The 15,095-nt window shown below is 40.9% G+C and overlaps 1 protein-coding gene across 1 annotated transcript; it reads right to left on the bottom strand.

Moving 5' to 3' along the window:
- Nucleotides 1-1,389: 1,389 nt before the first annotated feature.
- LOC128745410 (tyrosine aminotransferase) lies at nt 1,390-9,188 on the bottom strand. The gene is made up of 3 exons (XM_053842484.1): nt 8,976-9,188; nt 1,820-2,619; nt 1,390-1,740 (listed from the first exon to the last, which is right to left on the bottom strand). Exons 1-3 carry the CDS (start codon nt 9,160-9,162, stop codon nt 1,390-1,392), a joined length of 1,338 nt encoding a protein of 445 aa, XP_053698459.1. The 5' UTR covers nt 9,163-9,188.
- Nucleotides 9,189-15,095: the final 5,907 nt, after the last annotated feature.

Genomic DNA, 15,095 nt, shown 5'->3' with positions numbered 1-15,095 from the left:
GGTTTGTCGAGTTCATTCGAATCACACAGAGGGCTTCGTCAAGGTGATGGTCTCTCAGGCCTGCCGGTCAATATAGTACTATAAGGTGTAATGAACCGAGCGGATATCAACACGCGGGGCACGATCTTCAACAAATCTAGCCTATTCGTCTGTTTTGCCGATGACATAGATATTATCATCGGTAGAACATCAAAGCAAAGGTTGGGTTGAAGGTAAATACGTCTAAAACGAAGTACATGCTGGCCAGCAGAAACGAGGTTGACCGATGCCGATTGGGCAGCAGTATAATGATCGACAGCGATGAGTTTGAGGTAGTCGACGAATTTGTTTACCTTGACTCACTGGTAACGGCGGGTAATGATACCAGTCGTGAGATTCGGAGGCGTATTATCAGCGGAAGTCGTGCTTACCGTGCGTTTCACGAGCAATTGCGGTCGGGCAGACTAAGCACCCGTACAAAATGTACCCTGTACAAGGCACTTATTAGACCGGTTATTCTCTACGGACATGAAACATGGACAATCGAGGAGGACTTGCGAGTGCTCGGAGTTTACGAACGATGAGTGCCAAGAACGCTTTTCGGCGATATACAGGAGAACGGAGTATGGAGGCGGTGGATGAACCATGAAGTCGCACAGCTCTATGGCGAACCCAGCATCCAGAAGGTGGCTAAAGCTGGACGGATGCGATCGGCAGGGCATGTTGCAAAAATGCCGGACAACTACCTTGCAAAGATGGTATTTGACTCAAATCCGGTAGGAACAAGAAAAGCAGGAGCGCAGCGAGGAAGATGGTTAGACCAGGTAGAGCGAAATCTGGCGGAGAGTACTCGGTGTCCGAGGGATTGAATAGGCTTTCTCGATTGGTGTGATCAATGTTAATACCACTTTTCACAATATTTTCTCTGTTTTCGACGGAATCATCCGCAAGACTATAAAAACCAAAGGGTGGTATTTTATTTTGTGTGTGTTCTTGATTAACTGTTGCTTCGTTCTCTGTTTGGTCCGATTCATTCAAAATATTAAAACTATCATTTATTTATGCAATTTAATGCATACATGCATACATAAATTTAACAAAACATGTAGGTCTAATTACAACACAAATCGAATATTAGATTTAAGATGTATAAATTTATGCATTTTTAGAAAAAGAACCAGAGCAAATTTTGTCGGGAAACTTTCTGTAATTCGGCTGCGAAGTTTGTAGAAGGGTCACGTCCTGTACAGCACTTATGAGAGATATTTCACTACACTTCGTATAATGACAGATCCAAAATCAGGTTTAAACATAGTTTTTGCATAATAACATTTATTAAACTCGCCTAGGAAAATTCGTTACAGAAATTTACTATGCAAGACCCATCCACCATATGTATTGTGCGCCGGTTTAATATTTATTCATTTGAACTAATAGTCCATTTTGACACGCCTCGATGATGTTATTATCTAGTTTGTAATGCTTCTCACAAAACTCATCCAGACGCTTGCAAGCTTCAGCGATCATGTTTTCCGGTACGGTCAATACAATACGTATAAAATTGGGATACTCGAAGCACTGGCCGGGTAGGCAAAACACGCTTTGCTCGGCTACCAATGCTTGGACAAATTCGAGATCCGTTTCGAATTCCGGAAAACGGTCGATTTCAATGCCGATCATCATGTACATTGCTCCACCCGGCATTATGGGACGCAGTCCTCGAATCGGCTTGATCGCTTTATAAGCCATCTCAGCATGTCGCTAAAGGAAAAAATGGAAACCATAAAATAACGCAAAACATTAGGATCCAAGTTTTGTGGGTTGTGACATTAAAACTTACATATAGAGTTGAAACCAAATCATCGTAGAATGCGGATGGTGTGTTGTTCAAAATATCGGGAAGCGCACCTTGAACCATTGTGTTGGCTCCCAAAATGCGAGCCGAGAGATTCGCCAATCCTTTACGCACTTCGCGGAAGACATTATCTCTATCATGTATCACAATCCAGCCCATGCGCCAACCAGGAACGAGGAATCGTTTCGTCAGTCCACCGCACGACAGCACGGGTACTTTCTCGGATAACGAGCTGACCGAGTGGAACTCGTGACCCGGGAATACGAAGTGTTCATAGATTTCGTCCGCAATGATTGGTAGGTAATGTTTCTCGGCAATATCCAAAATTGCCTTCAAGTGACTCTTGCTAAACACACTTCCACACGGGTTACTCGGATTTGTCACAATTAAAGCGGCCGTATTTCCATCAATTAACGATTCTAGTTGCAGAAGATCTACTTCCCAATTCTTGTCAGGCAGTAGGTCATAGTAACGACACTCGACGCCAAATCCTTCAGCTAGCGTGCGGTAGATAGAGAATCCGGGTTTTGGAATCAGGATATTCTGACCGGGTCCCGCTAGGACCGAAATGCAGAGATCCAAGGAGCAACTGCAGCCACTGCAAAGGATGACATCGTTGGCTGTGACCGTACCTTGATGGGCTACGTACTCGGCAACTGCTTGACGGGCTTCCGGGAAACCAGTACTGGGACCGTATCCGTTGCTAGAACCGTCTTCGATCACTCGGCGGACGGCGTCAATTATTTCCGGGGCCGGTTTGAGATTGCCAAATGTCGTGGGATCACCTGTAAAAGAGTGACGATAGTGAATAGGGAAAATTATTGGATCGTGACTATTATAACTTTTTTGGGAACAGTAAATGCTCAAATGAAATGAAAAATTTGAAGAACTGGAAAATGTTGATCTTAGACTAAAAATATTGATTAAGCGAAAGTGAGGTTATTTTGTACTTATGACAGTAGTTATTCGCCTTAAGCTCGAAATACAGGTACTGAGGAGGTCCATTGCCCAAACAATGGTGAATTCATTATCTGGACAAATCTTATTATATTTTAATTCTGGTGTACATGAAGTGATGATGCCACTCGGGAACAAAGAGTTGGATTCCTGTTGAGTCCCGTGGCTCACGCGGCCTTGGTGAGATGGAAACCAGTAAACGATACAATAATCGTTCCTAGCACGGGCGGGAGATCTTGTGATCGTACAGCGTTACACGTCAATATATGCTGCCTATTGGCAAGATAAAAAAGTTTCTACAGCCGACAGCATAGTGTGATTGAAAATGTCCCAAATGTTATCGTCCTGACATCTCAATCCATTTGGGCGATCCAAGATTGGCTCGAACAACGCGGACTTCGAACGCGTCATGAAACGTTATATTGTCAATGATGAAATACGGCAGCGCGTCACTCGCGTTCAACGACGGGAAGAGAAAGCCAGGTGCCGGTACGACGTACGCGACTGGAAACTTCTGACTGAGGTACAAATAGGCATCGTCGAAAAGCTAGCATTCCAAGCCTCAAAGCTGCCGTTTGGTCGAATTGTTGAAAAGCAACCGGCATCAAAAACACCTTTGTCACAACGAGTGATGGAACTCTCGACGGAGTGCCCAAGGGCCGGAGTAAAAGGATTTGAGACGAAAATTGGAGGATTATCGATGAACCCCCCTGGTACCGACCGTTTTAGATTGTTTTTTAATTTGAGTCCAATGTTTTTGTTTATACGTTTTTTTGTTTATCCATATAGTATTGCTTGACTGTGAGTAATTCATTACAGCAATGAAGAAACATCTATCCCTGAGGTATTAGCATTTCTATTCAGATTTGCTCAGATTCATTTCCATAACTCGATCTGACGTACAATTCTATAACATTGCACGCCAGCGGTCGGCAGCAGTTTCTAACTGGAATACAAGGTAATATGTTACCCCTTCGACAAAAACAACTTGTTGCTTCTCGGACATGTAATATACTTCCGTTCATAGGCCAGGTATCTAACAAATCTGGTGGAAAACAAACAACATTCCTCATAGTTTTGATATGAATGTTAAAGAATAAAAATATCTTTCTAATGAATAAGATTCCATGGTTAGCTTCAAGTGTTCTAAAAAGACCAAATGTTTGTTCGATCCTCAAGATTCAAAACAGAGCTTCCCGCGGAAAGGCTTGAGAAAGCTCCCGCATTAAAAAGCTTCAATTTAGTCTCATAAATAAAATTAAATAAGCACCATCAAACTGATATTCCGTTGCGTTTTATTGGCTATTTCGTTTTTTCGACAGTTGCGTTATTTAATTTTTCAATTCTGCTTTGATCTGGTATCTGCTTGTTTGCGATTGGTCTGTGATTTCTACCAATCCTTACGAAATGCCTACCCGAAATCACCTTAAAAAAGACACGTTCCGCGTTGATCGTCACGCTATCATGGCGGCAGACGAGTTACTGTTTATTTTTCGCACAGGGCTTTGGCTTGTCTAGTCTGCGTAAATAAATAAATAAATAAATATATTTAGCAGAAGAGGTGGTAAATTTCTAAACCATCAAGAAGTGGTGTTTCGGGTATGATAAGGATGTAGCTTGGTAGCAAATAAAACCATGCAAAATTATGCAAATCATAACTAAACATATTTGGCATGTCTTTTGGCGAGTGACGCAAGCGTGTTCTTGCGGGCCAAGCCTCCTGTCTGCCTATATGGCGTGATCTTGTTGACACATTCGGGTATAAAACTAGTTTTAAAAATAAACGTATACAGCTTTTTAATATTGCGCGCTTAAGGATAATGGGTTTGTTATTGTAAGCACTCCGCAACTATAAGAATCATCGCAGGGTCATCGTTAACGTACATTACATAAATGGAGATTAAAAATAAAAAAATATTGGAAAAAAATTTTCTTGTTTAATACTCGATGAAAACTGATGCAGTGTATAAATGAATTAAAATTTCCATAAAACGAAATAATATCAAAACAAAATTCAGATTAGACAGAGCATACCGTTCTGATACATATTTCGGACGATTTTAAATTTCCGATACTTGAGCATGAAATGCATATTAACATTGGTAATACGACAAAATCATTGGCACATTCTGCATTATCGTGTTCATTAGGATGTCCTCTATCCGATGAGGTACAACATTAGGCTGTAAGACTCCTTGTTGGAAAGCAGTAGGCGTTGGAAAAAAGTGAAAACTCCGAATTTCACTTGATTAACTTGCTCTTAGCGTTTTGCGTAAAAGTTGTTGTTTTTTCGTTTGCATTTTTTGATCAATTTTTAAGCGATTTTCTTTGCTTGCTATGATTATTAGGTACGTGGTAGGTATGTATTAACTGAAACAAAGTTGAAATACAGTGGTAAATGCTTTATTTTAAGGATATTAGTGAAATTGGCGTGTCCGAAATTTGAATCACATTCTACACGAGCAATTCAAACTTCGGACAGCTACGAAAAATATCAGATTTTTTAGGTTATACTTTTGCAAAATGAGTTGTCTTTATTGTACAGCAACGCAAAATCAACTTACTTACAATGCGATTCATTCAGTTCAAAAATATTGGTAACAAACTATGTAAGTGGCGATTTAATTGTTTTTACGTGTGACAAGCTAAATCATACTGCTAGGCGGATTGATAAGCCAAGTGTTTCATAAAAAATATATAAACTCACTGAATTAAATTATTTTGCACCAAAAATTAATTTTCATCAATACATTAAGCGTATGAAATGCTAGAAATGTTAGTTGTTTGAATCAAAACCGAACTACACATGATTAATATTTTTCGTGTAAAACATGGTTTTATCGTCATTTTTAACATTTTTCTGTGAAAATGAATAAACTTTGAAGCTGGTGAACTGCCTAATAAGATAAAATTAAAATATCTTCTAACATTTTACTTGGTTGGTAAACGGCTGGGTGATGCGTTCCATCGATGCCTTGCGCACTGGGCATAAAATAGATCCCACAGTGGTCCACAGCCTCTTACCCAGCAACTCCCATCCCTACCTTCTCGCGGTACCAGCCGGGATACGAGCTTGGAGATGGGAAAACCCAAGGTCGACAAGGAAGGAGGGCTCCTTCGAGCTACGTTAGCCATCCGGCGATACTGTGGAGTTGGTTGCGGGCTTTGCAAGCCTGAACCACTAAAAAACCAAAGCAATGAACTCCATCAGAAGTAATAATAACTCTAATCGCAACAATCGGCAAAGATCCAGGTGACGAAAACCGACTAACGATTGAAGATTAGGAACATGGAACTGTCGGTCTCTAAATTTCCACGGAAGTACTCACGTGCTCTCTAAAAGAGTGAAGAGCCGCAAATTCAACATCGTAGCGCAGCAGGAGATATGTTGGAAAGAAACGATGGTACGTACGTATAGGAATGGTCGTACCATCTACCAGAGCTGCGACAATACACACGAGTTGGGCTCAGCTTTTATAGTGATTGGCGAGATGCAGAAGCGGATGATCGGCTGATGGCCGATTCTTCAATATTAGCCTAATTAACGTGCACAGTCTTCACCTCGGAAGTACCGATGACGAAAAGGACAAATTTTACGCGCAGCTGGAGCGCGAATCAAATAGTAATCAAGTAAGTAAGTGGAGCGCGAATACGACCGCTGCCCAAGACATGATATCAAAATCATCAATGCTCAGGCTGGTCAGGAGGAGGAATTTAAACCGGTGATTGGACGGTTCAGCGCATACCCGCTGAGAACGAATGAAAACGGGCTAAGACTTGTCGACTTTGCCGCCTCCAAGAACATGATCATACGTAGTAGGAACCTGTTTCCAACATAGCCTCTACCATCGGTACACCTGGATATCACCCAAGCAGATGGAATTACAAATCGACCACATTTTGATAGATGGTCAGCACTTTTCAGACATTATCGACGTGAGAACCTATTCGGGCGCTAACATTGACTCGGATCACTACCTAGCGATAGTAAAGATACGAAAAAACTACCTGTTGTGAACAACATACGATACCGGCACCCACCCCGGTATAATCTAAAGCGACTGAAGCATCCGGATGTCGCTGAAAGCTACGCGTTATTCCTTGAAACCGCGCTGCCAGAAGATGGTGAGACGGATGAAGGTTCTCTTGAGGACTGTTGGAATGCCGTGTAAACAGCCATTAACAGCGTAGCGGAGAACGTCCTAAGCCGTGTGGCACTGAATCGACGAAACGAACGGTTTGACGACACACCTCCAGATCCTCCAGAAGTGCCGCGAATTCCGAGTCCCCATGCATCGCCTGTTCATCGATTTCAAAGCCGCATATAATAGCGCAAGCTGACAAGAGTTATGGAAAATTCTGGACGGAAACGACTTTCCAGGTAAGCTTACTAGACATATCATGGCTACGATGGATGGAATCCAGTGCTGTGTGAGACTCTCGGGTGGATTGTCGGACCCGTTCGAATCTCCCAAAAGACTCCGACAAGGAGAAGGTTTTTCCTACCTGCTATTCAACATTGCGCTTGAAGATGTTATAAGGCGAGCGGTGATCGAAAATAGGGACACGATTTTCAATAAATCCAGTCAATTTATCTGCTTTGCTGACAACGTGGATGCTGTCGGCAGAACATTTAAGGCGGTGGTAGATCAGTACACCATTGGGTTGAAGATAAATACGTCTAAAACAAAGTTTTTATTTCCGATTTTCAGTCTGCAGTCGTTTCCGGTTATTTCGATACTAAATTTGTAATGATCGGATTACGGGAAGTGGGCGAAAAACGACCATACACAAAAGCATTTCAGTGCGGTGTGGAACAATCTCGCCGGAAAAAACGCCGCTCCTGTAAAACCACGATTTTCAAACTTTTTTAACGTTTTTTCCATAAACTACACAACGTATTGGAACTTTTTTTTTGTTTCGTTGGTAGTAGCTTGGCAAAGACGTTTATAACTTTTGAGCTGTAAAACGAAACTGTTAAATGTAAACTGTTCATCAGGCTATGTCGGCAAGTCAACTAAGTATGTAAGCTTTGCAAAATGATGCTTTGCTTAAGTGGTGCGTTCTGTGCCACTTTCCACACATATAAATAACTATGAACTATGAACAGCATTGAAAAAGCAAGTATCTTTAACCAGCATTTTTCGCGAATCATTGAAAATGTTTTGAGAAATAAGTAGAAATTGCGGCGATGATGTTAGGCATTTTATTAGTTGAAATTCCTCGGTAACTTGGAAACACTAGCTTCATCACTGTCGTATTAAATAATCTTTAATCCACACTTGAAGCTCAAGATGAACCCGTGACAGCTCGATGAACGGTTAAAGTAATACTAGAAGGTATTACATTATCTGGTACCATCGTGATTCAATGTAAATACCGACAAATTCTTGTCGAAAACATTCAAACAAGGTGCAATTTAAAATTTGTACAAAAACTCGTTGAAGAGAATAGTTTTTGAAAATAATAATATAATTATTGATAACGATGGCACATATTTGTTATATGATTTTAATGTTCGAATTGACTTTTGAAGTGGATCGCATGAGAAACTAGGAGAGGTTTATATTACATTTTTATTGACGTTTAAAAATAACAGAGATTTAAACTTTGCATTCGTCCTCCAGACGTTTTGTGAAATGGCGAAGCAGCAAAAATAACCGGTCTGATGAAAATGTAAATTTCAACAATTGATGAAATTTGAAAACCAGCACACATACACGTTCCTACATTTGTCAATAATCGTCGAGCACACTAACTATATTTGCAAAGAGAGCTCAAAAATATTTTTCTTTCAATTCTAGTAAAATTTGGAAAACTTTTCCGAAAATTCAAATACCTACATAAAATTGTAAAATGTTAATTTTCCGCAACAAGTTTCAACTCATGAAGTACGGAATAAGAACCCCAAAGTCATCCAGAATTCTGAAAGTCAAAATTCCACCCAAACGACAAATATTTGAACCTCATATGGAAGACGGTACGAGCCGTTGACAAAACCTGTCCTGACATAGAAACAAATCCAGCATGCTTACCTGTATCAAAAAATGTGAAACCGGTCGAGGGAGGCACATCTGCATACTGGAATATTGTGTGTGCACACGGTTTCGGCTACCTCCCCCGATGAAACAATGATGACTTTCATATTAATGGAGGTTATTTTGGGACTGCTAGTTGTACTTACCAATTGAAAGGGCAATCAATTGCTTGTCCGGATTCGGTACTATCTTGAGTCCCTCAACAATAGCACGGATCGGATTATGAGTGAGCCGGGCAAAGTCCGTTACGGGCACGTTCCATTTGGTTCTGCTACTTTTGACTAAGGCGTGAGATTTCAAATGGATAGCTGCAAAGTCTTCCAAATCTTTCATAGTCACCAACGCGGTATTTAAGTATTGCTTCTTCACCGATCGTAAAATATACAAAGAATCCGTTAGATCTTTTCACGTGTCGTGTTGCGCTATAAACACCAAATGTCCACTGGGAAGGTTCTAGTAACTTCGAATGTTTATTGGTGGGAATACGGCCACTTTCTTAAAACACTATACGAATATTATTTTTACAAACAATTTATAACAATGTCCTTCAACGGCTTCTCGACTAGTAGAGAAGGCTTTGAGCATTTTATTGATCCTTTTTAAGTGCACTATTAGCTGCTCATGAACTGTCGTGATCTACGATATTCTCCGGTTGGTCCTTCTAAGCACCAGTAGTTTCTCGAAGCGAGAGAGAGGCATTCCCCCAGGGGTATGCGTTAAAATCAACGTGTTTCTGTGATGGGTTCCAGTTTTGAACTAATCCGTAGATCCGACATTCGGATCGCTTTTATAAAGGTGTCGGAGCTAGTGGAATTTCTGCTTTGCGTTTTCCACTTCTGATAGTGTTGTTGTTCATATTTGCATTCGTGAGCTTCACCTGACGACAAAGCTTTGCGGGGGCAGGTATGAGAAAAACAAAAGCTTTTGCGCACCGGTCAATTGATGGACCAGCTCTGCATCATTTTTATGTAACGTGGTGATGGTACAAATTTCAGCAAACAGGACTCGTTACCATGTCAACCATTCCTTAAACTAAACGATACGATTGAAATTCTTCTAATCTAAATATTCTTATATACAGCCTAATATATTCTAATAAATGCACACGTGTTGTCAGACCAAAAAATGTCAGTATTTTACGTGTGTTGCATTTTTCACATTGTTTACGGGACATTTTATGAAATTTTTGTATAAAAATATTAACTAAGGATATGAGACCAGTTTTTACAGACTATTTTACTACTTTTGCTAATTTTAGAAAAGCTATCAACCACTTTTTCTTCGATCAATTCTCTAATTCACGGAACTCACAGGTAAGTGGGTATTGTGTTGTTCCGAATAGATTATGGCTATGATGCTCTGTCATCAAGGACAAAAAACGTCCTGGTTAGGAGACAAAGGTATGGAAATTCTTGCCGTGAAAAGGAAAATTCATGGTAATGACAAGATGGGCTCGCGAAAGTACTTGGTGCGTCCGCGTTGTACCTAATAATGTTCTCATTAATAGCGAGCTTTGTGCCTTTGAATTGTTTACTGAGAATAGGTTTGTGAAAAATCCTTCAGAATTTATAGAAAAGCTTGCGTGCAATCTTTAAAACATACAAATAGCAGATTGTAACTAATTTTAAATTCGCGTAAATAATGACGAAGCAATAAATCCACGAATTTCAGTTGTAAACAAACTGATGCCGTCATGTTTACCGCTTTGCTAAACGGGTACATATATTTGCAGGAATCCACCTATTTACTCAATAATATTTACTTGGTTGTCCCGATCCCGGTCAGACAAGGTAGATATGCAAATGGACTGGGGTGTGCAATTTTGTTGTTCACCAACTTGTTTGTGTGCATGTATACCACACTCATATGAAGCTAATACTTGTTATGTTTATTTTTTTCTAGTAAGATCCTTCCACTAAGTGTATGGTTAACTTTCGGTCACACTAAGCCCACAACCCACTTAGTTGAATACTTTCATCAGTTAGGCTGAGCTGTCTAAAATAAAAATTGACTTTTCCAATTCTAAAATCTAATTTTATTTATTGATAATTTAAAACGATTAGCATTTTAAGCATGCGTCTGGATGAATGCCAAAAATTAACACAGCAAATAAAAACTTCAACGTTCTTGAAACAAGGTTTTCAAAGTCGGTACTATAAATATCCCAGGACGACTGAAGCAATTTGCTTGTTTCTATTTTTGTTTCAAAGCTTATAAAATTATGCATCCTTTTTTCAAGATTGCATTTTTTTACTTTGATTGCGCCGAACGAATTATTATCCTCCAGTACTGTCGACAGTACAGTACAGTCCTTGACAGTGCACATCCTTCGGGTGCTTGAAGCCTCATCCTTGTTCTTAGCTGAAAATAGTTTTGGCTATAAATAGTTTCGTCGGGCATTTTGGCCACATGCCCAGCCAACCGCAGTCTGCCATATTGTACTGCATTCACCATATCACCATATTTGTATACTTGATACAGCTCGTGGTTCATGCGTTTTGCAACCAAGTATAGATTGCAGAATTTTACGCTCGAAAGGCCCAAGTACTTGTCGATCAGCTTCCTTTAGCGTCCACGTCCATGATTCATGTTCGTAAGGGTACGTACGTAATCCCGTAGACGTACGTAGAAAGCCCGATTCGTAGCTGCAATTCACGAGCGTACCAAGGTATATTATTTCCTCCACTGTTGCATATCGTTCCCCATCCAGCTCCATATCGGCACCAACACCATTTGAACTCCCACGATCCCTGCCAGCAAGTACAAATCTCACTATTTCCAATTTAAAAGATCTAAAGGCCTCTTTCACTGCTCTAAGGTTGATATCATGATCAATAATATCGCTGGCATTCGCAAAACCAAGAAGCATGTGTGATTTCGTGCTGATCCTCTTATGTTGGGTACTCTTACCACTGCGTCCATTATTTTGAACTATTGTGTTATGCCCCGTTGTTTCTTTTGCTGTACGCTTCAGGTTTACATATCACCTATTGAGGAAATGGTAGGCTGGTAGCTGGAGCGAGACAGGTGCCAATCAGGGATGACTTGGTTTATAAACCTTGTAATTCTGATCGGCGACGCAAACCAGATTTCCCTAGGCAGTAATAGGCCCTTTTTGAGATACTGCAGTCTGCGTCCTATTAGTGCTCCACAATTGCAGGGCAAGTGTTCCGAGGTTTCGCTCTCGGCATTACACAGGCGACAAATACCATCTTGCACGAGACCGAGATTCCGAAGATGATGTTTACTCGGGCAATGTCCTGTCACCAGACCGGTAAACATGCTGAGATCTCTCTTATTGAGACTCAGCCGCTTTTGAGTAACCTTAATACTCGGAATTATATTTTTTTGATTCTTTGAGCGATTGTACCTTCATAATTGTTTGGCACTCCCATTGTTTCAGCTCACTCATCATCACACAGTTTGTTTATTTGTTTATTTGAGAAGGGAAAAGCCCGCTGGAGTGGAACAGTTATAACGTTCCTTCTCCAGTAGGCACAAAACCTCCTATCTTTTAGTACCAACAGATTTACACCAAATGATACATTTTTTAACTTAAAACAAAGAGCACATAGTTTTCTTAACAAATAACTTACAAGAACTAGATGTATACAAAAAATAGGAGCTTAGGACTAACACGATACTATTGATATTATAAAGGACAAACTACATTTGTTTCAGAGTCCTACGAAAACGAGTTTTTAGAACGGTTCGAGATACATTAAAATCAAAAACATTATAACATTTCTTAAAAACGCGACACATGCTACTGAGAGGCTCATTACTACCATAATTAGTACGTGAGACGGGAAGGTAAAAAAGGCATGGGATCGAAGATTTCTACGGCGAATGTTTATGTTTAGGAGTTGTAGAATATCGGAACAATCAACAAACGATGTTAAGATGTCGGAGATGAAGGTAGCAGTTCGAGATACCGCAGAATGGATCCGGACCTGTGAATGGAGAGTTAGAACCACATCTGGCTAGTTCGTCTGAAAGTTCATTTCCATCTATTCCGTAATGACCAGGGACCCAGTGCAGGTTTACCGAGTTTACCTGGCTCAGTTGCCGTAAGAGCCAAATGCAATCCCAGACAATTTTTGAGAAACACTTAAAAGCTTTAAGCGCTTTTAGTGCCGCTTGGCTGTCAGAGAAAATGCAGATATTAGCATGTCTGAATTTCCTTTTGAGACAGACGTTTGTACATTCTATTATAGCAGCTATCTCTGCCTGGAAAACTGTTGGCCAATCTCCCATTGCTACAGATATTCTAGTTCTAGGGCCGTACACACCAGCACCCGTTTTGACTCCCATTTTTGACCCGTCGGTATAGAACTTAATTGAACCCCTGCGGATGCTAGGTCCCCCTCATCCCAAACCGAACGTGAGGGTTCGTTTACCGTGTATGGGATGTCGTGGTTGGTTCTAGTTTCCATCGAATCACTGTTCATTTCCGCAACTGGGCCAACAGGTAGAAGTTTCAGGATACTCAGGGGTCCGATTTTATCCCCGTCGAGTATTGTTTTCCATCGTTTAAGTGTTAGGGCGCTTTTCTTAGCCTCTAACTGAACGTGTTGATTCAGAGGTACCAGGTGGAGAATAGCTTCTAGAGCCTTCGAAGGTGTGCTTTTCATTGTTCCGGTTATACCCAAGCATGCTAGACGTTGAAGTTTGTTCAACTTTTTAATAGCCGTGGTTTCTTTAGTTTTTGGCCACCCTACCAACGAAACATAAGCTATCCTAAGGTCTCACAATGGCGGTGTAGACCCACAACACCATTTTTGGTTTGAGGCCCCATGATTTTTTCACCATTTTTGAACAAACCCATAGGGCAGTGTTTGCCTGGCTAATTATTGAATCTAAGTGTGCGTTCCAAGATAATTTAGCGTCTAGGATTACTCAAAGATATTTAAGTGAGACGCTACATTTACCTTCTTCCCCAAGGTGGAAGACTGTAACTTCAGTTTTTGAAGGATTAATGCCTAGGCCTTCTTTACTACACCAAGATAGTGTGAGGTTTAAGGCCCTTTGCATTCTATCCGATATCACGTCGTCGAATTTTCCACGAACCATGATGACTAAATCATCAGACAATTTCGGAACCTTTTGCCTCTAAGTTTCTCAGAAGATCATCAAGTACCAATGACCAAAGCAGGGGTGAAAGAACCCCTCCTTGTGGGCAACCTTTAATTGCAGTCACCGTTGTTGACAGCCCTCTCAGCTCTGAGGTGATGATTCGTGTTGATAGTCCCGTTCCTTTCCACGTTGGCTCTTCGTAGTGCACCTTCCAAGGCAATATTGAATAGCAGTATAGATCATCGAGTGCAACGTCACGAAAGCGGCTGAAATCTCATCCGCTATTCCGACGCATGATTTTGACCTATCCAGCGTCGTACGAATCAACGTAACTAGTTTCGTCGGAAAACCGTGTTCTAGCTTTCTTTACTACAGCTCATTGAATCGTATGCCGCCTTAAAGTCCACAAACAGATAGATGAGTCTGCACTCCCAAAACTTGTCTAGTAACTGATGCAGGGTAAACATGTGATCCGTCGTGGAGCGACCCTCACTAAAGCCAGTTTGGCACTCGCCTACGAAGGACTCAATTGCAGGTCTCAGTTTACAGAAAAGGATACTGCTCATAGACAGGATTGAGAAATGTAATGCCTCGATAGTTTTTGTACTGGAGACGATGTTCTCTTTTAAAAATAGGGCAAATGCGGCCATCTAACCACTCCACCGGCTTTTGTTCTTCCGCTCAGCCTAGATCCTGACAATGATCTGGATGGATTGCTACGTACAGCCGTTCGCTCCCTACTTCTAAGGTTCAGCTGGAATACCTACCCTACTAACAGCCTTACCGTTTTTCAGCTCACTGATTGCCTTCTTAACTAACTCTCGTGTTGGTGGCTCCACAGCTTGACCATTTATCCAGCCATTTTCTACCCACTTTCGGTTTCCCGTTACGTTAAATCATCAGGTAGCATTGCGACTTAAAATTATGAATGCATGCAGGGATGCGCGATCACTTTGATTCAATTCACATTCATTTGACAGTACCGTCACAGCCAAGCAAAATTTGGCAAAGTTTTATATGGGACATTTGTAGAATTAATTATTATCTATAATTTTGCTGTATGAACTTTTGCTGTATATTTTGTAGTTACGGCGCTACAATGCTAGTAGCTCATTAGGGACTAAATGAACGTTCACTTATGACCGAGGCGGTACTGTCAAATGAATGTGAATCGAGTCAAAGTGATTGTG

Source organism: Sabethes cyaneus, chromosome 1 (genome assembly GCF_943734655.1).
Source record: "Sabethes cyaneus chromosome 1, idSabCyanKW18_F2, whole genome shotgun sequence".
Taxonomy (NCBI): domain Eukaryota; kingdom Metazoa; phylum Arthropoda; class Insecta; order Diptera; family Culicidae; genus Sabethes; species Sabethes cyaneus.
The sequence above is the reverse complement of the archived record's forward strand: the minus strand, read 5'-3'. Positions and strand labels throughout refer to the sequence as shown.